This window comes from Denticeps clupeoides, chromosome 12 (genome assembly GCF_900700375.1).
Source record: "Denticeps clupeoides chromosome 12, fDenClu1.1, whole genome shotgun sequence".
NCBI lineage: Eukaryota > Metazoa > Chordata > Actinopteri > Clupeiformes > Denticipitidae > Denticeps > Denticeps clupeoides.
In genome coordinates, this window is record NC_041718.1 from 19,093,796 (window position 1) to 19,118,147 (window position 24,352).

Here is a 24,352-nt window from a genome sequence, read left to right on the forward strand (position 1 = left end):
ACAGCTTTGTTGGAATATGACTGTAAACAGTGATGTTTTGTTGAATTTGACAGGTATCGCTGGGAATCCGGTCCTCTTCAACGAGAATGGAGATGCGCCAGGGCGCTACGAGATCTACCAGTACCAGATCAGGAACAAGACGTCTGAATATAAAATAATCGGCCACTGGGCAGACCAGCTCTATCTGAACGTAAGAGGAAATTATTATTTTTTTTTTAGTATTATGATTAACGCATGTGCCAGATTTGACTTTCACTTTTCAGGTTTCACACCTACCACCGAAATTGATGTGTGAAACTGTAATGTACTGTGGCCCGAATGCAAAAGCCACAACAATGGAAGTGGCTTTTGCAGAAATCCTGCTAGAGAACGTGCCTGTCAAATATTATGTGCTATATGCAATATTTAATATATAAATGTATCTTTATAAACTTTATAAACGTGGCTTTTGTATTGTATTGTATGTATAGAGGGTGGTGGTAGCCTAGCGGGTAACACACTCGCCTATGAACCAGGTTCAAACCCCACTTACTACCATCGTGTCCCTGAGCAGGACACTTAACCCTGAGTGTCTCCAGGGGGGGGACTGTCCCTGTAACTACGAATTGTAATTCACTCTGGATAAGGGCGTCTGGTAAATGCCATAAATGTAAATGTTGATCCATTTTTGATCTAGATTCGTGGGATGCTGTGGCCGGGCGGCGTGCGCCAGGTCCCCTCCTCCATCTGCAGCCTGCCCTGCAAGCCGGGCGAGCGCAAGAAGACGGTGAAGGGCATCCCCTGCTGCTGGCACTGCGAGCGTTGCGACGGCTACCAGTACCAGGCCGACCTCTACACCTGCAAGATGTGCCGCTTCGACCTGCGGCCCAACGCCAACCACACGGGCTGCCAGCCCATCCCCATCGTCAAGCTGGAGTGGAGCTCGCCGTGGGCCGTCTTCCCCGTCCTGCTGGCCATCGTGGGCATCATGGCCACCCTGTTTGTTGTGGTGACGTTCGTCCGCTACAACGACACGCCCATCGTGAAGGCGTCGGGCCGCGAGCTGAGCTACGTGCTGCTGACGGGCATCTTCCTGTGCTACGCCACCACATTCCTGATGATCTCCGCCCCGGACGTGGGCATCTGCTCACTCCGACGCATCTTCCTGGGCCTGGGCATGAGCATCAGCTACGCGGCGCTGCTCACCAAAACCAACCGGATCTACCGCATCTTCGAGCAGGGCAAGATGTCAGTGAGTGCGCCGCGCTTCATAAGCCCCGCCTCTCAGCTGGTCATCACCTTCAGCCTGATCTCGGTGGAGCTGCTGGGCGTGTGCGTGTGGTTCGCGGTCGACCCGTCGCAGGCGCTCATCGACTACGAGGAGCAGCGCACGTCGGACCCCACGATGGCGCACGGCGTGCTGAAGTGCGACATCTCGGACCTGTCGCTCATCTGCCTGCTGGGCTACAGCATGCTGCTCATGGTCACCTGCACCGTCTACGCCATCAAGACCCGCGGCGTCCCCGAGACCTTCAACGAGGCCAAGCCCATTGGCTTCACCATGTATACCACCTGCATCATCTGGCTTGCCTTCATCCCCATCTTCTTCGGCACGTCGCAGTCCGCAGAGAAGGTCAGTCTTCATCACGATGGAGATTAGAAATACGATTAAACCATTACACCAGATTAGCACTTTGGACCAGCGATCCCAGTTCAGATCTTGGTGGGACCTTTACCGAATGTCAAAAAGCAGTTTACTTAAATTTTATGGGTCAGTGGCTTTCCTAGAGGTTAAGGAAGTGGCCCCGTAATCAGAAGGTTGCCGGTTCGAATCCCGATCCGCCAAGGTGCCACTGATGTGCCACTGAGCAAAGCACCGTCCCCACACACTGGCGGCCCACTTCTCACTCAGGGTGATGGTTAAATGCAGAGGACAAATTTCCCTGTGTGCAACATATGCTGTGTATCACAAGTGACAATCACTCCACTTTAAATGCGTATTTTCCTGTATGTTGTACCTGCTGCACGACAGGGCGTGTTTCAAGCAGTCGATTGTACTGTCGTCTCCTTTTGTCTCAACACGGGTGCAACAGTGGCTCCCCCTTTACCGCAGGCGTCTCGGAACCTTTGTCCACCACGCCAGTCATGCCAGCAGGGAGCCGCTGATGAGCCCCAGGGTCGAGGGGACCGGGCCGAGGTGCTCTTTTCATGCCGGGCCCGCGGTGGAGACTCCACCGCTGTTCCGACGCGAAGGTCAAGGCTCAGAAGTGATGCGGCGCTGGGTCGGCAGGATAGTGGGGGCTTGTTGCGCACTGGTCCTCCTGCTGCTGCCCGTAGATGTGTAGATCCTTTTTTTTTTTTTGGCTGAGGGATCAGTCACCGTGACCCCTGTGAGAAATGCAGATTTAATTGCCCTCGGGGGTCTTTTTGTAACGCAAATGACTTGTGCGCAACACATTATCATGATTATTCAGCGATGGCAAAAGCGAAAGATTATCCACCATTAAAACAGACTTTCAGTGAATTATTAGGGCATTTCAAATGAGTTATTGGGACATTTAGCACGTCTCTAATATAGACGGTCTAATTTACTCTGCAAAGTCTATAGTAGTGGTGCAGTTCCGCTTTAAAGAACCTGGCAGAGGGACCTTCAGAGACTGAAGATGATACAGAACGGCTGTTTTTTTTAGAATTGTATTAGACAGGAAAGCAGAAAATTATATTTGTCTATAATTAGAATGTAAATATAATAATGTGCACAGCGACAGATATAGTAAAATGACCAATTTTGATGGTGCTTCGATTGTTATCGTAATGGAGCATTTTTATTCAAGATAATCAGCGATTTAGGCTTAATTATTAATGAAATTGTTGTTACCTCGGCTCGGTACTTTTCCACGATGATAGTGAAACGGTTAAGAAATTAGAACGTATGAAAGGTATCAGTTTTCATAGCACATTAATCACTGCAGTAATTAACCAATTTTTGTCGGGTGCTTATCTTTGTTTTGCAGTGAAACAGAGAACAAAGGATGAAGGAAATAAACGGATCACATCTTTGTTGCGTTGACAATATCTGGTCCCTTAACGGAAGTGTATTTGAACTTGTCGCCGCAGTTTATGCGCCCATCACTGCATGTACAGGCTTTTTTTTGGCAGTTGCCTCCATCACATGACCAATTGGGATTGGTTTAACATTCCAGGGGTTATTCCAACTGCTGTTGCTGCAAGAGGAGGAATTTCATTGACATTTGGTGATTGCTGCAGCCGTAATAGCCGGTTTCAGAGCAGCGGCCGGCGATCAGTATGGTTAAACGGACACTCAAATCTGGAAAACAAGGCTCCCTCCCCCTAATCCCACCTTCCGCACGGATGAAAGGGAATTTTAAAGCAGCATGGATATGGAGCTGCAGCTTTTCCTAGGTGATGTAATCCATTAGCCTGGCATGGCTTAGAATAACGTTGGCGAGAAAAGCTGAGAGAAGCGTCTTCAAAGGACTTAATTTTGTTTCTTCTCACATTCCTCTAAAGCTGCGTTACCCGTTTAATTGAAAACCTGGAACATTGTCTTTTGGGGGCTTAAGATAAGAGCTCCTTTCTTCTGAGTTTTATTCCAAGTTATTTAATTAGCTCTCCCTCCTTTGCGCGGTGGAATGAAAAGGTAGGAGGGGCCTGTGGCAGAGCAGCATGTGGCTCCAGATGCTCCTCGTCGTCGCTTGTGACGATGCACGATGACTTGGCCACGTCCGGTCACGTCTCACGAGGCGACGAGGAGCGTTAAAGCTTCATTATCCCATCCCAGGCACCTTCCCACCGCATTTACTCGCACATGCAAAGCACACATGCTAACAGATGTGTTCCGCTGAACTGCAGCAATCAAGAACCTTTTTTTTTTTTTAATCGTCCTTCAGAAGCTGATGTTTTATGCAGGAGCTATGAAATACAGCAGAATCTGAAGACACACTATTTAGTACCCTAAAACATTTTTAAGTCTAAGCACAAAATGAATACTGTGCAAAGTGTACACTATATATGGTGAAATATTGCAGAATGCATGCACTGGACACCACGTGGCCTTAAATATTCCAGTATAACCACAACAACAAAAGACAATGGCGGGCAGTGGATATATGGAAGCTCCAAGGCAATATTTCGCATTTTTCCAACAGGTGCTAAGATAAAAAACAGAATTCTACTGTTTATTTGCACAAAAGTGTATTAGGTGCTGCACAGTATGCAATGTTGGACTCGCTGTGCAAAATTGCATACAAAATATGTGTATTTAGGGAAAGGGAGCTATAGTATCCCACTTGACTACATTTGGAGGTGTTCTTATGCATAATGTAAATTATATGTGTTGCACATTCACATTCTATCTACTGTAATCTGTAAACCAAAGAAATGCATTATCTAACATGTCTATATTTTAAACAGGAATTTTTCTAAAAAGCAGCAGATGCACAAATTTGAAGATGCAGATTGCAGACATCAGAATTATTTGAATTATTAAAAATAATTCACAAACAACATCATGGCTTTCATTTTAGAGCCTCACGCCCACTTGCACATGATTATCATCTCTCAGTGGGATATTAGCAGGGATGATACCTGTAGGCTGGTCTTAAATAAATGTGCTTTTTCGTTCAAATGAAAATGGCAGCTAATGTTAATATTTAATCCCTTCAAATTAGAATGACAAAATTACGTCAGTCCAAACACAGGGTGGCACTTAACAGTGCAGTCTGATAATGAATGACTGATGATAAAATTACGTAACATTTTTATCTGGCCTGATCTGTGTATTAGATAATAAAAAAAAACAATTAGGATCTAATTGGGCAGAACAATGGGTTTTCAGCAGGGATTGTTCCAGACCAGCTTCACATGTTGATCTTTACATACCAGGAACACTCTACAAAGTGACCTGTGAAGTACCCCCCCCGTACCCAACGCGTCAGCTGACATTTATGGCAGAATTTATAAATCTCTGTCGGCTTGTTAGTCTGTTGTTCATATTTGGCCTGAGTGACGAAGACACAGTGTACGTGTCTTCCAGTGAAAGACAGGCCGGCGAGGAGAGCCACTCTCCATATGCCGCTTTACCTACAGACTGACATCAGCGTGTGATGTAACGTCACCGCGGGAATGCAGGAGGGATCCCGCCGCCATCCTACAGCTGCTTGGTCACGTTGATCCGAAACGCTGCTGTAATGAAGCTGCAGATGGGCCGGCCTGCATGAGTGAGCCGTGCCTCTAATGAAGCCGACTGGGACGCATTACCTGGCCGATTGATGTGGGCGTGGCTGGCATGCTGCTTGGGATGTAGGTTGCGTGGGGCGTCAAGTGCTTGCTTCTGAGCACCAAATTCATTTTGTGGCACCAAATGATTTATATAATGACAAAATCAATTTACATACTGCTACATTTAGTCCACAAAAGCAAGAAGTTCTATTTTCTTCACAGAAATCATTTAGACTTGTCCAGAGCGACTTACAACGTGATTTCATGTTACAATCGATGAAACAATCAGTTCTGGTTCATGAATACAATCATTTTATTCACCCAGTTGTAGTTTTTCTTACATTAATCAGACTATAAGAAAGTAACACGTTAGTCTAAGTATCCTCTAAAGAGGAAGTTCTTAAGCAAAAACTGCTGTTCTGAACTTGTGGGGAAGTTCATTCCACCACCAAGACAGAGAAGAGTCTAGATGAATGTCTTCCTCGTACCTTCAGCGGTGGAGGGACCAGACGAGGAGGACTGGAGGTGCTCTGATGGTAGGATGGTGCTGCCCCATGCTTGACCGACAGGAGGTTTGTGCACACAATGGATTTTGCCAGTAACAAAATTGAAACTTTTGTCAAGGACAAAAGGACATTTTCTTCACAATTGGTCATCAAAACTATTTTTCGATGGTGTTTCCCAGTTGTGTGCATGTGTGTGGTGGCAGGAAGTGGTAGTAGCCTAGTGGGTAACACACTCGCCTATGAACCAGAAGACCCAGGCTCAAATCCCACTTACTACCATTGTGTCCCTGAGCAAGACACTTAACCATGAGTGTCTCCAGGAGGGGACTGTCCCTGTAACTACTGATTATAAGTCGCTCTGGATAAGGGCGTCTGGTAAGTGCTGTTAATGTAAAATGTAAATGTGTGTGTACGGCTACAGGCCGTACACATCTGGGTGACACAGTGCAAGGAAAACTGAGACTCTGTCACGTTATGTCACGTCATGGCCGCAAACAAATCTACACGGCTGCAAAATGTCCTCCAATTCAGGCCCAAATGACCAGACCGTTCGGCTTCATTTACTATTAAATTCTCATTGGCTGCGCTCTGCATGGCGCCGTGCGCTGACCCGGGATCAGTTATCCAGCACGGAGCGTCGCAGAGATGCGGAAACCGGCCAAGCTGCGCGGCACACACTGCCACATAACCGAGGACCGAATCATTTTCTCTATCTACGGCATCAAACCCCGTGTAGCGACGGCTTTCCTTCCTTCGCTCTGCACGGGATGATTTATACCTGTATGAACACGATTTAAAAGGCCCAACAACGCCTGCAGACAGCAGAGTGACACGCTGCTTAGTGCCATTATTTGCCCCGCTTATTTGGGTTGTGACGCGTGTCCCCCGCCGCCGCGCGACACGCCGTCATTTTCTTTGTCATTCTGCGCGGAGATGAATAGGCCGGACGCCGGCGGATGGAGATGGCCGCCATCTGCTCCATGCGTTGTGTTTGATCACGGGAGCTGCAGGCTGGTCAGGAGATCGCTGGAGCATCTGCTCACCTGGAGTGCCACATTGTGCTCCCCTCCGCTCCCCACAAAGGCCGCCTCCCACTCTGGATCCCCGGGCTCTTTTGTTGCCGCCGCGCTAATGATGGCCTCGGCGCGGGTACGTTGGCCTCGGCGGTGTGGGCTGAGGCCGGAACGGCGTCTCTTGACCCTCCGCACATCTCAGCCGAGGACTTGCGCGGTGCTAATTAAGAAGGAATCCGGGTTCTCGGCGGACTCTTATTAAATTATGAACCTAGAGCTTCATTCCCTCAGCCCAGTCTGGGCTTGTGGTAAAAAAAATAAAAATTAAATGTATAAATGAAACACCGGGTCTTAGTCGTTTCTTATTAGACGTGCAATTTACATGCCACCGTACGTCTTCTCATTATTCATTTGAACTAATTAGCTCATGGCCAGTTCGGTTTCAGAGGACTGAAAAGTGAAAGTGAGGTGATTGTCATTATGAAACCCCCAGAAGGGGGCAGTGGTGGCCTAGCGGTTAAGGAAGTAACCAGAAGGTTGCCGGTTCAAATCCCGATCCGCCAAGGTGCCACCGAGCAAAGCACCGTCCCCACACACTGCTCCCCGGGCACCTGTCATGGCCGCCCACCGCTCACCAAGCGTGATGGGATAAATGCAGAGGACAAATTGCACTGTGTGCACCATGTGCTGTGCTGCTGTGTATCACATGTGACAATCACTTCACTTCAGAAGATCCAGTTCTCTCTCCAGAATAACTCTGTATGGCTGAGGGCAAGTGGTGTTGGGTTTTTTTCTACGGTCGGGCGTAAATTGAGATTTCGTGTACTGGTGCGAGCCCCCACACTCACGTTCACATTCGCTCATGGGTCACGGGGAAAAAAAAGACCATTACCGTCTGCGGCAGGACCTGTTTGGAGCGGGAAGTCAAATGTCTTGTGTTTGTCATGCTTTCCTCTTTAATGTCAGTTTTTTTATAGATCTGTACGTTCTGAAATAAAGATATGCTTGCCTGAAGCCAGTATAAAAGATATACAGTGAAGATCTCCATTACAAAATGGGATTGGTCCAGGGCTAGGCTTGATGCATGAACTGGAAACTGACCCTAAAACTTCTGTCTTCTGTCTTTAGCTGACATTTCTTAGTTTTAATCCACTGCAAGTTGTAAAGTTTATTGTATTTATGGCATTTAGCCAATGCCCTTATCCACAGCGGCAGTACCCCTGGAGCAAACTTTAACACTCAATGAGCCATTTGGACCCATTTTCCACAAAAGAGAAAGCTCGGGGAGCCACAAATTCTTTTTGCCGTCATATGAATATAATAATGCATATATTATTATTATTATTTCTATCACAAATACACGCTGATGACGGGTCAACGGTTTAATCACCCAGACAAGTGTAAAAACCCAGCCGGACGTGTTCGGGGAAGAGAGGAGATCTGGTCACCCTGACTCTACACAAATCACATCAACAGCTAAAAACATAATACACTTAAATAGTTATTTATTATCCAAAGCCACTGCATGTAAGGATGAAAGCGCTGCTGACCCCTGACCCCTGTCCTGGATCAACTTAGTGTGACACCAAGGCAGTTCTGGGCTAGCCAGGTGCTGGCAGTCACGTACACACAAAGGTGTCCTGCTTATTTGGCACGGGTGATTAAAACCCACTAAATGCTGGTTTTCTGCTGACGTTATGTTGCACTTTTCTTCTGTTTTTTTTTTTTTTTTTTTGTATTTTAGCCATGGCGCCTCTATTTGTTTCAGTTTTTAAATCCACTTTCCTTTTCGAACGTCGAGTGTTTGCACCTCCTCCGTTACACCCCATGGCATGACACTCAGGGTTGCCAATCTACCCAAAAAAAAAAAAAAAAAAAAGTGAAGTGATTGTCACATGTGATACACAGCAGCACAGCACATGGTGCACACAGTGAAATTTGTCCTCTGCATTTAACCCATCACCCTGAGTGAGCAGTGGGCGGCCATGACAGGCGCCCGGGGAGCAGTGTGTGGGGACAGTACTTTGCTCAGTGGCACCTTGGCGGATCGGGATTCGAACCGGCAACCTTCTGATTACGGGGCCGCTTCCTTAACCGCTAGGCCACCACTGCCCCACCAGAAGAACATCAGAAAATAACAGTATTTGGATAAAATGCAGTGCAACCACCAATGAAAATGACACATCCTGGAATTCTTTGTGTTATTCTGCTACTTGTAACAAAATCCTCCACTAATTTATACATAGTTTTACAGCCTGTTAACTGACAATACCTGTTCAGAATAAGAAGTCTAGCTCCTATTTCGTTGACATATTCTAACATTATAATCATCTCTCTTTCCAAATAGACTAAATGATTTTATTACATTTTGTATCAAATCTTTTGTTCCACAACTCTAAGCAATTAATAACAAGTAGTACATGCACAGATCTCTCTGGGAACCAAAACCCCACCAAACACAAGTCTCAATTCAAACAAGTTCACAGGCGACGCCTGGTAAGAACGCTTACCAAACCAAAACAGGTCCAAACGCTATCACATGATTTGAGAACTCTGAATTACGGGTAAATTTCAAATTCGTCTGCTTCCTGTATTTACTTTTGTTGTTCCCACGTCGATGCTTCTGACCAATCAGCTGAGAGAAAGTTCTTGTGTGATTTGAAGCTACGCGTTTTGGTTTGCTTGGATTTTTCCCGCCATGCAAGGGAACCACCCCAAGAGGATTCGGACCAAAGCATTTACATTTACAGCATTAACCAGACGCCCTTATCCAAAGTGACTTACAATCAGTAGTTACAGGGACAGTCCCCCTCTGGAGACACTCAGGGTTAAGTGTCCTGCTCAGGGACACAATGGTAGTCAGTGGGATTTGAACCTGGGTCTTCTGATTCATAGGCGAGGCCACTAGGCTACTTCCACTACCAAGCAAACGTACTAAGGTGTGAAAGGTGTGGGCTGTTGCAAGAACCTCGGAACGTTTGGTCGCACTGCCCTCCCGCATGCAGCAGAAACCAACATTATTAATTATAACAACACCCCAGAGAGCTCAACTGACGCGCGTTTATTGTAATGAGGCGCTGATGTCGGAGTTAATGCAGCCTTTTAAAAGCCTGAGTGAAATAGTGACCTTGTCACCTCATTTGACCCCCGGTCCCTCCGTCCCACTCATTAGGACTCCATGCCACCGCCGCCGCAGGCTGCCACTTAATGAGGCTCTAATGGGAGTTTCTCAGGTGAGAACCGCACTTCCATGGACTAATGGTCTGGGGAAGACTTCGTCTCTTTATTCCTCCGGTTCTTGTTCTGTAGACGGCTTATCTGTCAGGGATCAGTTGACTTTTTGTGATGCAGCCTCAGCTGCAGTGACACGTGACGACGGGAGCTGGAACCTTCTCGCTCCTCTCCAGCTTTGCAGGCTTTACTGACGAGTGGGAAGCTTTGGCTTCGCTTAAAGGACGAAAGCTGCTTTGAATTGGGACCGATCTGGTGGCAGAAAACCCCACAACGTAATCAGGGGTGTGTGAGAAGCTCTGTTCGTGGTCCAGGCTGCGTTTTGGTGGGGGTGGGGAGGGATTTACGCATAAATTTGAGACTGTGAGAATTTTTTTGGTTAATTGGCAGAATGGAAGCGGTGCATTGTGGGAGAGCTCCTTGTGTCGGGCTGTGCCTGCAGCGTGGCTCTCCGAGAGAAGAGATCAAAGCGCTGAAATCCGGGGCGCTCGCGCAGCCCGTGGATAAAAGACTCGTCTCTTCTCTCCTCTCTTCTCTTTTTTTTTTTGAAGCTCTTCTCTTGACCTACATGTTGCAGCTGAAAGGCCTCGTCGTTCCGCCCACCATTTGAATGTTCCTGCATCGGAACCTTCTGCGAACAGGTGGCGGTGCGAGTGCGGTGGCAGTGATGGATTGTTTCCTGCTCGGGGTCACGTAGGAGTTGAATGAAGCCATGTGGCTCGGCATCGATTCATATCTGATGCCCGGCCTGCCCCTTCCATTCCAATCCTGCTCCTATCGATCGGTGCGGCAGGACGGGCCGGCGGGTCGATAAAACCGGAGTGGAAACAGGTGACGGTTTTCCTCTGCTGCCGCTGTTTTGAAGCTGGGGATCAGGGGGCGTGGCCGGACGCGCTTGGCGAGTCCGGAAGGGACTTGTGATGTTATTAGGGGAACACCGCAGTCGATGGCAGCTGCCGACGAATACAGACGAAGTGGCGCTGAAGCACCCAGAGGGACGTTGATGGACTTTCCTTCGCTCACAGCTTTATTCATTTCTTCTTTTCTCTTCTGTCCTTGATTTTAGGGGAGGACAACATGGCCAAAAAATGATATCGAGGAAGTTTGCATCCAAACTCCAAACTAACAGTTTACTTGTGGGTTAAACGTCGCCTGTCTTCTGATCACCAGCCACCCGACTGTCAGGATTGACTGCAGCTGTGCTTATCACCGGTGGCCACTGACGGCGCATAAAGGCCGGACATTTCCGCCCCTTCGGGAGGGACGGCATTCTGTCACGACTACGGACTTACGGGGGAAGGAAGCGCAGAGGTCTGGCATTCTGGGAAGGGGTTTTATTAATAAATAAACAATAAACACAAATAAAGACGGGCGCGGTGGCCGAAAACAATTTAACTTCAATAAAGAACCCCCCTCCATTCGCTTCTCGGCCTTTTGGCTAAGATCAAGTGTAGTTTCTGTTCTTTATTTAAGTTAAACTGTATTCGGCCACCGCGCCATTGTTTCTTTTGTGTTTATTGTTTGTTTATAAATAAAACCCCTTCCCGGCATGTCACACCTCTGCGCTTCCTTTCCCCGTACGTCCGTAGTCGTGACACCGACTTGTTGGTTCTGACAGCTCTAATATTTCCTTATTTCATTACAGAATCTCTATCATTCCTCTGATAAACTGGTCATATGCCAAATGATGTTACCGATAATTTGTTAGGGAAAATGTTCAGAATAAATTGATCAGCAACGACAATTTTAATTTTAATAAGACTGAAAGTGAAAAATAAATTGAGCGCAGAGTCTCTTTTTTACACTATGCACTGGCAAAAGGAGTCATGCTTAATTAAACTCAGATTTATTGACAGTGAAAACCTCCTTATTGTAATAAGAGAAGGAAACAGAAGAGGACAGGACGTCTGCCGGGGACCCTGAGGTCGTCTTTATTATTATAAGAGTTTTAATGAGGCGTTGGGACCTCGAGTCTTGGTCCATAATTCATGAAGCAGTAATGAACCCGCTGATTAACGCTAGATAATGATAATTTACTGAGATTTTTGACGGTTTCTTCCCCCAGCTGTACATCCAGACCACCACCCTGACCATTTCGGTGAGCCTCAGCGCGTCTGTGTCCCTCGGCCTGCTCTACATGCCGAAGGTCTACGTGGTGCTCTTCCACCCGGAGCAGAACGTGCCCAAGCGCACCCGCAGTCTGAAGGCCGTCGTCACTGCGGCGACCATGCCCAACAAGTTCAACCCCAAGGCGGGCCTGCGGCCCAACGGGGAGGCCAAGAGCGAGCTGTGTGAGAGCCCGGAGACGCAGAGTAAGAGCCTTACCACAGTTCCAACACACAGCACTTAAATACGGAAACTCCATCGCACTCCACCTGCAAATTTAACATGTAGACGGGTGTGGACCCTGTTATCCAGGGTTTAAAAGTGATTGTTTTTGTCATTGGGCCACACAGCACATGGGGCACACAACAAAATGTGTCATCTGCTTCGAAACCATCGGCGTTAGTAAGCAGTGGGCAGCTATGAAAGGCGCCCCGGGATCAGTGGGTGGGGACAATACCTTGATCAAGGGGACCTCAGTGGCACCTTGGTGGTTCAGGATTTGAACCCGCAACCTTTCGAGTGGGTCCTCCGCTCACTGAGGAATTAAGACGGCTTCCTTACGCCCTAGGCCACTACTTAGTGTTCATGTTCAGCGATTACAGGTAAATGCTACTAACATGATATCTGGGTATGATGATTTTGGATGACGTGTTGGTGTATGAATGTGGGTGTAGGTATCAGTAATGGAGTGCTACTACTCTCCATTAAATATATACAGTACAGACCAAACGTTTGGACACGCCTTCTCATTCAATGTGTTTTCTTTATTTTCAGGACCATTTACGTTGGTAGATTCTCACTGAAGGCATCAGAACTATGAATGAACACATGTGGAGTTACGTACTTAACAAAAAGTGGAGACCTGACCTCCACAGTCACCGGACCTGAACCTAGTCCAGATGGTTTGGGGTGAGCTGGACCAACAAGTGCTAAACACCTCTGGGAACTCCTTCAAGACTGTTGAAGCATTTCAGGTGACGACCTCTTGAAGCTCATCGAGAGAATGCCAAGAGTGTGCAAAGCAGTAATCAGGTTTTCAGTACAGAACTCCACATGTGTTCATTCATAGTTTTGATGCCTTCAACGTAAATGGTCCTGAAAATAAAGAAAACACATTGCATAATAAGGTATTATGCAATGTAGTGTATATACACAGACAAATGTATACATCTGTGTGTAGATTTCTTTGAAATGTATGTAGGCATCTCTAATGTGAGTGTAGATATTGGTGATGGTGTTGCTGTCAGTGATGTGGGTGTGGGTGGTGTAGGTGGAGACCGGAGCCCATGATGGATGTGCGGGTGTAGGTATTGATGATAAGAAGGTATTGTGTGTGGATGTAGGTGTAGATATCTCGATCGGAGCGTGTCGGAGTGGCCCGTGCCTCCCGGCCGCTGCTGCAGTGCTCCGTCTGGCCGGAGTTTGTTTATTTGCGCGCTACGCCCGCGGCGGCGTCGCTCGGCGCTGCATCATCCCCGACTCTCGCTGCCATTATTACCCTGTTGCAGTCATTATTTATGAGACGCCCGCGCTCTTATTTTCCACCTCAGTGGCTCCGGAAAATTAGCTGCCCTCTTCCCTCCAACACGGGAAATTGGAGTCAATTTTGTAAATCAGGCGCGAGCGCTAAGCGTCGCTCCATCGCTTCAGGGCCTCCGCGGCGCGGAGGAACGCTGGGAACCTCTGAAGCCCCTCGGAGCCCAGCCGAGGACGCAAAGTGCCAGGCCGGCCGCTGCGGCACCGGTGTCGAGAGTCGTTTCCCGCCAAAATCGTCCCTAATGGCCTGTTTAAACGTTTGGCTAATGCGAAACGTGAAAAAAATATTCACGATGAATACACATTTTTTTAAAACCCCGTTGGTTGAGCTCCACACACTCTGCATGATGGAGGGGGAAATGAGTGTCTCTTGGCGGCGCCACTTCAGCTGTCCTCGGCTTTAATAGCGGTAAACATTCGTATCTCGCTGCCACAGGCTCCGTGCGGAGCCAGCAAATGAAGATGCTGCTGCCGGTTCCTGGGCGGTTCTGCGCCCTGACCTTCCAGGAACGCAGTACCTCCATCCGCGGAAGAAAATGAAGACGTCAGTGTTTGTAGTTTTACTCAGATGAATCTGGGAACTCGGAGCTGAAGGCACGAGGAACCTTCTCGCGTCTGGAAGATCACCAGAACTATCAGGAGGGCATCTTCTGCCCAGACATCTCCTTCCGATTTGACACGCCTGAGAGGGAGGGGGGCTTTAATGAAGCCCACCGTGGCGGCGGGTCGGACGCCGGCGGATCCCCGCCGAACACGGCGCATGAATATGTAAATCGGGTTCATTTGTCACAGCTACAGGGGACACAGAGCTCGGAGGGAAAATAACATTTCTCGCTCCCCAAAATACATCTGTCAGATGCAGCGTGGCGGCCGGGGCCACTGCAGGACTTGTCCTGGTTACCTGCCGTGCTCAAAAGTCCCAGATTCTCTTTAACTAAAGTTGTTCTGGCGCGACGAAGCGGCCGAATTCCAGACACTGACCGGCCACTCGGCCAATCAGAGCGATGAAGTTAGAACGCTAATCACTCACCTCACTGTTGTCACATTAAGGTGACAGAGGGGCGGGAACAGGAGTCGGAATGTTGTTCCAAACTGTGATGTGTGGGCGTGGCCCAAAAGCCAATTCAGAGGTGAAAGGTCACCAGTTTGGTTTCTTAAAGTCCTTTTCCAGTGACACGGAGCCTCCTCAAATAAAATTATTAACTGGGTTGGTATTAGCCAGGTAGCACACTCACCTATGAAGCAGAAGACCCAGGTTGTGAAAGTGATTGTCACTTGTGATACACAGCAGCACAGCACACGGTGCACACAGTGACATTTGTCCTCTGCATTTAACCCATCACCCTGAGTGAGCAGTGGGCAGCAATGACAGGTGCCCGGGGAGCAGTGGGTGGGGACGGTGCTTTGCTCAGTGGCACTCAGTGGCGGTCCGGTATTCGAACTGGCAACCTTCGGATTACAGGGCCGCTTCCTTAACCGCTAGGCCACCACTGCCCCAAACCCCACTTACTACCATTCTGTCCCTGAGCAAGACATTGAACCCTGAGTGTCTCCAGGGGGGACACTGTCCCTGTCACTACTGTTTGTAAGCGGCTCTGGATAAGGGCGTCTGGTAAATACCATAAGTGTATTAATGCAAAATTATCTAAGATTTCACACAGACATAATAAAAACATTATAAAACGTGCAATTCCATTAGCGTGCCGCTACACATGGATGCAAGTACAGGAAGTAAAATAAAGATTTTTAGAGCTTCTGCTGGACGTCTCAGGGGAACTCACATCCTTTTCAGGTGGTTCCCCGTAATTTTACTGTAGATCCTCCTGTTTTGGTGTTCCTGCAGAGCATGGTGGTATAAGACACACTGATGGAAAATGCCACTTAGTACTAGTACTGATGCAGCCTGGGTAATTCTGATCCGCAAGGTGCTCTTACTACGTGTGAAGTAAGACTACGTTGGCGTGCGGTGTTTATTCACAGCGTAAGAAAAATGTAGAACTTTGTAAATGAGATTCTCTCTTGTCTTTTCTCTCGCAGGCACCAAACAGACCTACATCAGTTACAGCAATCATGCACTCTAGAGAGAGAGACGGGGAGAGGGGGGACGCCGGGTTCACTCCGCCGAGAGCAGCACTTCTGACCAAATGGCGACGGATGGATCCGGGAAATACAGAAAGGATTGAGAATCTCTCTGAGACATAAGAGCAGGGGACCGCAGCAGGCAGGACTCTCCTCAGGTGGTCCAAGCAGCGAGGACTGTGGCAGTCAGAACTGTGTGTGTGTGTGTGTGTGTGTGTGTGCATGCACGAGGGTGACGGTGGAGAGAGAAAGACTCCTTTCCTCTGCAACGTCATCGTTTATCTCTCCCTTTTCAGTGTCTTGCTTTCCACTCCAGGGTCTCTTCAGGTCTGTGCTTTGTTTGTGCTCCGCTGATTGACCAATCAGCAGTAACCTTTGAACCGATGTGGCGAGAGGGGCGGGGATTCAGGGTTTGTCGTGAACTTCTGGGCTCCGGTTGTAATTTGATGATTTGACGGGAGGTGGGTCAATGTTTACAGATGTTAAGCATGTTAGTTTGGACATCCCTGTGTTGTGTTGTTGAATTCTTAAAAACTACTATAAAAAAACGGAATGCTTACAAAAAAAAAGTCGCTGTTCCATTACGGTTTGACTATTTGGTCTCTTGCCCACCGTTGATGAAAAGAATCTGGTCTTGGTTTTATCATTTATGATTTTATCGATTTTCAGTGACCCCCCCCCCTCACATCTGCGAAGCTTTCACTGCCTGACGTGTCCGACTCATCGTCATCTCATCTCAGTTCAGAGCGTCGCTGACCCCTGACCCCTGACCCCAGCGGCTCTGGACCACAGCTGGACTCAGCTTCCAGACTCACCAGCAACAAACTGAAAAAAGAACGATGATTCTATTCATTATAAAAATAGCACGACCTGCCCTGCCTCATCCGATCAACACCAAGACAGCTTGAGGCATCAGACATCATGTGACCACTGACATCACAGTTTTCACTGTGTGTGATGTAATTTTAAAGCTTCTGTTTCTTTCTTTTGATTTTTTTTTACCTCATTATTTTCAAGGTATCTGTGTTGCAGAACTAAATATGTCCGTGCTGACCTGAACTAAATGAGCAGATCGTGTATGTTACTCAATGGATTGGTGATGTTTGCGTTGTGTCCAAATTTGACAGAAGAAAAAAAAAACAAGAGAGAAATGAATAACGGAAAAAAATATGAACAGTGCCTGGGATCCTACGGTATGATGACGAACTGTATTTCATTGAAGAAAAAAAGAAATAAAATAAAGTATATGGAGCATGTTATGTTTTTATACCAGAATGTTTCTAATAAAATGTTTTGCAAACCAGCAGCATCGTCACTTCTGATCGAGTTCTGATTGGTTGTCACATCCGTGCCGGCTCCACCCCGATGACACGCCTTGCCCCTCCCCTGAGTATGAGGGACATTGTCTGTGTCTGCGTGTCATGTCACCCGTATCCGCGGGTTTCTGGGTAGGTCCCAATTCTGTAGAGGGCACTTCCGGGATGAGGGTCCCGGGTCCCGTTTCCCTCCTACAGGGATCCTCCCAGGTGTGAGGAGCACCAGGTGTGGCTTCAGAGCGCGTAGACGACCTCACGGACTGAGAAGATCCCCATCCTTTTAGCACATGGTGTGGTGCATTATTTCTGCCTTTTTCCATATGGTATCTCCCTGCAGTAAACTGGTCATCCCCTGTTCCCCCCTCAGACATGACATTGGTCTGTTTCTGTCTTCTGATTGGTTCGATTCTTCTGCACCAGTCTAGAAACAAACAAGTTGGACAGTACAAGAAGAATTAAACCCTTCGGTCTCAGCGTTCCACAGTATGGATGACTTTGATCATTCCCCAATGAAGCCTCAGCGGCATGGGTGACCCATTGCTGTCAGTGTGCGGGGCCTTACCACCCACAGTCTGAGGAAATGTTGAGCTGGTGAGATCTGTAATCGCTGTAGTCATCCAGATCGTGGTGACGTGCTGCATCTCCTGTGTAACTTGCTCTGTAATTGGAGGCGTGAGCGTGGATCCTTGTGAAATTGAAGACCGCTCCTCTTCTGCAGCGCTGTTCAGTTTCACATTGTCTGTATCAAATTGCTTTTAATTTCACTCTGCGGTGAACAAACAAAATAGCCGCATTAAAGACGCAATAAAAGGCCTGTTCGGGGATGAAAGCAGCAGAAATGAAAAGAAAAAAGAGATTCAAGCTTCCCGCCAGCCAACATCTCATCTTTTTAAAGACGGACTGGACGCTCTCATATTCTGAAACCGCTATTTGCATCCCAAGACGTCAAACAGATCATATTCCCGGTTATGAATCTCTTGAATAAGCCATTTCACCATGGATGCGCTGGCCTATAAATGAGAAATATGGGCACATGAGCACAGCAGTAACAGCTACTAATTGTCCATAAAACTCCTTTATTCATTTTCACATATTTCTAAATTTATTCTTACAGCCACCATATCTACATTTTACCACTGTCAACTTATTACAGTTGTAAATAAAAATTGTGTACAGTGTTTTTATTGTGTGTGTGTGTGTGTGTGTGTGTGTGTGTGTGTGTGTGTGTGTGGAAAACATCAAAGTAAAGATAGTTTTTTACATTGAACACAGGGGATTTTGTACATATTACAAAATCTCCTACATTTCTTAATTTTTCCTAACAAATAAACAGAAAGATGAGTACACACCTCCTGCAGTCATTCATTCGTGTGTGTGTGTGTGTGTGTGTGTGTGTTATTGGATGTGTTAGAGAGTCAGTTTAAATCCTGATGAAGTGAAGTGATTGTCATTGTGACAATGACAACAACAGCACAGCACACGGTGCACACAGTGAAATGTGTCCTCTGCATTTAACCCATCACCCTTGGTGTGCAGTGGGCAGTCATGACAGGCGCCCGGGGAGCAGTGTGTGGGGACGGTGCTTTGCTCAGTGGCCCCAATGTTTATCATGTATATCCTGCAATATGAGTAAAAATCACCATCACCATGTCACCATGTTACCATTTTAACATGAACCAGTGAGACCAGCTCTGGTTCTTCTGCAAAGTTGTGACGTTCAAAGAAGCCCTGAACAGAACCTCCATCCTGGACCTGAAGATCAGCAGCAAAAACAGAACACACATACAAGAAACATTCAAACTGAAACTGAACAAGAACATTTCAGCTGGAGTTCACCATTAACAATATTTTAATAGGTTTAGATATAAATAGAATATATTTCTATTTAAATAGAAAATATTTTATAATAACAAATTAAAATTGCCCGAGAAGCTGCCTGTAAATGCAATATCAATAAAGATTTATTTTTCCCCTCCCACACACACACACAGGCACGCCACCATTTCCTCCTGAGGAAATAGAGGGTTCCACCACCAGCCGTGATTACAGTCTGGGGACAACATGACCCGCCCGCTTGCTGGAGTAATTCCACCCATTCACGACACGGCAGCGCTGACCACTGGATCTCCATCTGAAATTATGTATATTTTCTTCTCCACAGCACCCCGTCTTACTGTAATTGCCAGTTATTACAGCACAATAGGAAGCCAACACCTGCAGCCCATAATAACCTCCTGAAGAGGCTGGGCCTGCATCGTGCGTTGCTAGGAGACGTGTTACACTCTGACTGTATAAAACAAGGCGTGGAAGTGGCGGCAGTTAAACGCCTGGTTAAGAGAGTTATTGGCGGTCTCGCGGAGAGAATAACGCGCATGTAGTGGACACATGGTCCCTTCCTCCTCAAAGGACGAAGAAAAGATAGAAACTCTGAGCTGCAGCATCAACGTGCGCAGGCAGCTGTCTCCGGTTGAAAAATGGCCTGTCGCAGCGGTTGCGGTCAGAAGTGCAGGAGGAAGGGGGTCTCGTCTTATTCTCTTATTTCATGTTGGAATAATTGAGCCCCGGGGAGACTGGCGGGAAGTCAGGTGTGCCCGTGTGCGGGTCCCCCGGGGCCACAGACAAGGCGGTGGAGAAGTGGGGCAGCCTTACGAGGCTCCTACTGTATCTCATGCATAAATCTGCAAACAAGAGCTTCACATTTCCCAGGGAGTGAAAGTATGTAAAATCCTTTTCATAAATCGTCCTGAAGGCGTACCACAGTTTTCTTTAATACATGCTCAAATGTTTTGATAAACAATAACTTGTCATAATCGCCATAATCTCTTACACTCACTCACTAGCCGTTATTGATTATTCCTAAGCAGTCTGTCGGGACCCATCCAGGGACACTTGGTGCAGGGCATGGACCTCACACGCACCATTCAACTATTCACACACACACACAAAGACACACACATCTACAGACAATATCCTTTCCATCTTAGTCTAGCACTGGTAGCACGCACAAGGTTGACCAGGCTTTTAAAAAGCAATACTTCTCGGGTAGTAGTCTAGTCCATTTTCCAGCAGTGATGTTACACGTGTAATCTTGTCCAGGTCCCAGCAGTGATGTTACACGTGTAATCTTGTCCAGGTCCCAGCAGTGATGTTACATGTGTAATCATGTCCAGGTCCCAGTAGTGATGTTACACGTGTAATCATGTCCAGGTCCCAGCAGTGATGTTACACATGTAATCATGTCCAGGTCCCAGCAGTGATGTTACACATGTAATCATGTCCAGGTCCCAGCAGTGATGTTACACTGATGTGCCTGTAACATCACTGCTGGGACCTGGACAATATTACACATGTGACATCACTGGGACCTGGACAAGATTTATGCATGTAACATCACTGCTGGAAAATGGACTAGATTATGTGTGTAACATCACTGCTGGGACCTGGACAAGATTACACATGTAAAAATATTTCTGGGACGTGGACATGATTAGACGTGTAACATCACTGCTGGAAAGTGGACTTGTGCAGGTCCCAGCAGTGATGTTACACGAGAAAGCTTGTCCGGGTCCCAGCAGTGATGTTACTGGTGTAATCTTGTCCAGGTTCCATGTGGACAACAGCATTTCAGATAACGCTCCTGTGTGGGTGGCATTATGGGCATTTTTTTTGCAAGAGCATCCATGCTGCCCCGACATCAGGATTGCATACGATCTATGGCCACTACAAGGTAGTGTTGCATCGTATATTAAAATTCATCGGACTCATGAAAAAAAGCAGTAGATAATGAATAATGGCCTGGGATAATGGCCTTTGTTTTAATTTGCACTCTTTTTTTGTTCAGCGTATGAGGTGGAAATGAAGGTTTCTGTAATCCTGTAAATCACCATGGCATGCATCACTCTCTCTTAATAATGTCTTATTAAATTGTTTCATTATTGTGGACACTAAATTACTTTTGAGACGAGCGTGTGGGGTTTTTGTAAGGTTTACTTCTACATACCATTTAAGTTTTATTTAGTACTCATGCACAAGCATTCCATTTCTAAAGAGGAGTGGAAATATTATAAATGTTTGGTGAAATTGTTCCTTCAGAACCTTCCTAACTGTCGTCAACTGCCCTGGCGCTGCAGTGTGGATTGTATTAAACAAGCCTTGATTTACATTCTTGGCAGAAAATATGAATTAAGGGCCTTTTTTCCGCTCGTTTGAACGCCGGTCGAGCTCCGTAATGAAGCGGGGGAAAACAAACCCGAACATGAAATGCCCCCACCCAGGCAATTACGCGTCCCACACACGGCACTTCAAACGGAGGCCTGCTGCTCCACCGCCGGCCCCGCGTCCCTTGTAATTACGATTAGAAGGGTTTTGTCTCGTTCGAGGTACGACGTGTCCTCGTCTGTGGTGCCTCTGAAGGACAGAGACGGCGGGCGTTTGCCGCAGCGCCGCTTGGGGGGTTTACGCGGGCCGGGCGCCGTTCAGCAACTCACTTAAAACAAACATCGGTCGAGGGTAATTGTGCCGAGGCGGCCGCGTGCAGGAAAGCGACGGGGATCTGGCCTCTTCTGGCCGGTGTTTCATTCGTACGCTTTTCTCTCCCCTCCATCTCTGTAAATAAGTGCAAAATATTGCAAGGGCAGGGTCCCTACGAGCTTCAGGTTCAACAATATACAAACAAAAATTCTGTTTAATTCATTTTGAAAAAAGTTGAACATGGATGGAAAGGTTTGGGTGATCAGCACTAAAGCCCCGTCCACACGAGAAGGTTTTTCTCAAAACAGGTTTTCAGTTTCGAAAAAAATGGCGTCTACATGGGCAAGGGCGGCACCCCCCAATTCCACACCCTCCACCCCCCCAACACACACACACACAAACTTATTAAGAATTATTTATGTTATGTCCTGGTCTAGGTCAGAAAGAGGCAGAGAAACGGCATTTTAGTAAATCGAAACAGTACAATTCCAGCCTTGAAGCACCAGTTAGACTCCTGGGAACTGGGAATCCGTCTGGCGTATTTGCCCCTTCTCCCTTTCCTCCTTTCCTCTCTCCCGTCCCACGCCATCTTTAATGGCCCTACTCTGAAGGGGGCGCACAACAGTGTCAGGAATGGGAGGAGTTCCGTAAATTACAGGCTCCTCCTACAAAAAGGAAAAACACAAACAAGACAGAGAACACAGACCACACATCACATGACCACGCGACGTAACACAAACCTGTGTTCTGAAGCATGCTGAATTCATCCAGACAAACATACAGGGCGTTGACCTTTCAACCTGTGTTCATTTTGCACAGTATCAACACTCATCCTCCAACCCGAGTACCACCACAATGTTAATGAATTGACTCTTTAGTGCCCAGATTCAGTTTGTTTTTCCATTTCGCACAACACAAGAAAATTGAATTGTGACATAATGAGCTTGGATCGAGAATATTATGAATGAGAGTGTGCTTTATTTGGAAGCGCTTCGTCCTCCCTCCCTTCAGACAGGAGTGAGTCTTCAGCCCCGCTGCAGAAAGCAGGCACAACCCAGGGCCTCACACTATGGGTGGTGATGGAATTAAGAGTACAAAACGATGCTGAACTTAGCTCCTTATTCGCAGCTACTGCTCAGCAGGCTGCAATACTAATTATTTTACATAGAAATGTCATATTCATCATACATGCACATGAGCAAAGTTCCCATGTAAAGGTGTGAAATGAAACAATGTCCAGAAAGTTATTAGTTGGTACTATTCTATTAGTACCCTAAACAAGTGAGCTTTCAGAGGCCTAGAGCTTTTAATCTGTAGTTTTTTCATAGTGATTGTAGTGATTGTCACTGTGAGACACTGCAGCACAGCACACGGTGACACAACGAAACGTGTCCTCTGTATTTAACCCATCACCCTTGGTGAACAGTGGGCAGCCATGACAGGCGCCCGGGGAGCAGTGTGTGGGGACGGTGATCTGCTCAGTGGCACCTCAGTGGCACATTGGGCGATCGGGATTAGAACGGGCAACCATGACAAATCGGATAAGGAGCTAACTTCAAGGTCGAGTTTTACTGTGTGAGCTGCTTATTGGAGCAGCCGCACCTCGCAAAATGAGGGTGACCCTTGCTCCGCTCCAAAATATACAAAAACGATCGGTGCCCATGCAATCCTGATGTCAGGGCAGCATGGATGCACATGTAAAAAAATGCCCATAGTGCCACCCACACAGGAGCGTTATCTGAAGACGGCCTGAATGCTGTTTTAACCCCCCTCCACATCTGTAAGTGGCACTCTAACGTCCCACTTTCCTTGTTTGGCGTCCAGCTCTATATTTCAGCCCCAAACCATCTCGATTGGGTTCAGGTCCGGTGACTGTGGTCTCCACTTTTTGTTAAGTACATAAGTCAATGCAGAAAAGTATAATATGTGGTCTGTGCTCACTATGTGCAAAGTGTCAGTGTTTTATTAGATGTCATTAAGAGCCTGACTAAGTGCCCCTTACAGTTCACGTCAATGCTGAAACACCCAACTGTGTCTCTTACCCTGGCTCTGGGACAGTCAGTTCATCTTTAGTTAACAGTCGGTGAACAGCCTCCTGCACAGGCAGATGGTAGCAGCCTAATGATTAACACACTGGCCTATGAACCAGAAGACCACAAAGTCCCAGGTTCAAACCCCACTTACTACCATTGTGTTTTTGAGCAAGACACTTAACCCTGAGTGACTCCAGGGTGGCTGTTCCTCTAACTACAGATTCTAAGGTGCTCTGGATATGCCACAAATGTAAATGTGGTTTCGTACCATTTCAGGATTCGGGTTCTACATTTCACCAGTCATATGCTTGAAAAGTCATTTCAATAAGTATCTGCACTTTAGTATCTTGTGTATAGTCTTAAGTGTCACTGTGTTTACCTAGATATTTCTGGAAACCCACTGCAGAGACTGTGGGAGCAATTCTCCCACAGCAGTAATGATCATGCTTTTTTTATTTCAACCTTATAGGTCAATTCTCCATGTCCTTGGTTCCATTACGGAGGGAGAATTCATCAATATGGCCCTATGGTGCTGAGTAGACATAAAATGCTATGGACTCTGCATACCGACTAGATCTTCGTACGTGAAGTGATCTATGAAGCTACCGGTCTAATGAACATCCCTCTCTTTACCCAACACAGTCCACTAAGCTGAGATGGACCACTTCACATGGGCATCTCATTAATCATGCCCTCTACCTACCATCCCACAGTCACTGCAGTGTGCTCTGTAATCTGCTCTCTTTTGCTGAATTCATCTCAGTTATTCAGGCTGCAGCCGACTCCCGACAGATGGTCGAAAATGACTTCAACCAGGCTTCTGAGTCCTGCCGATTCAAGAC

General features: G+C 47.1%; 1 protein-coding gene and 1 pseudogene across 1 annotated transcript in view; both read left to right on the forward strand.

Annotated features, from left to right (window-relative positions):
* Nucleotides 1-16,994, forward strand: part of LOC114800617 (metabotropic glutamate receptor 4-like) — a 143,281-nt gene extending 126,287 nt beyond the window's left edge. Inside the window, exons 8-11 of the mRNA XM_028998229.1 lie at nt 54-190; nt 677-1,612; nt 12,036-12,282; nt 15,650-16,994. Coding sequence (XP_028854062.1) covers nt 54-190; nt 677-1,612; nt 12,036-12,282; nt 15,650-15,693 — 1,364 coding nt within the window. The 3' untranslated portion in view covers nt 15,694-16,994. The remainder of the gene's footprint in view (nt 1-53; nt 191-676; nt 1,613-12,035; nt 12,283-15,649) is intronic.
* On the forward strand, nt 11,389-11,513 carry LOC114801500 (uncharacterized; annotated as a pseudogene).
* Nucleotides 16,995-24,352: the final 7,358 nt, after the last annotated feature.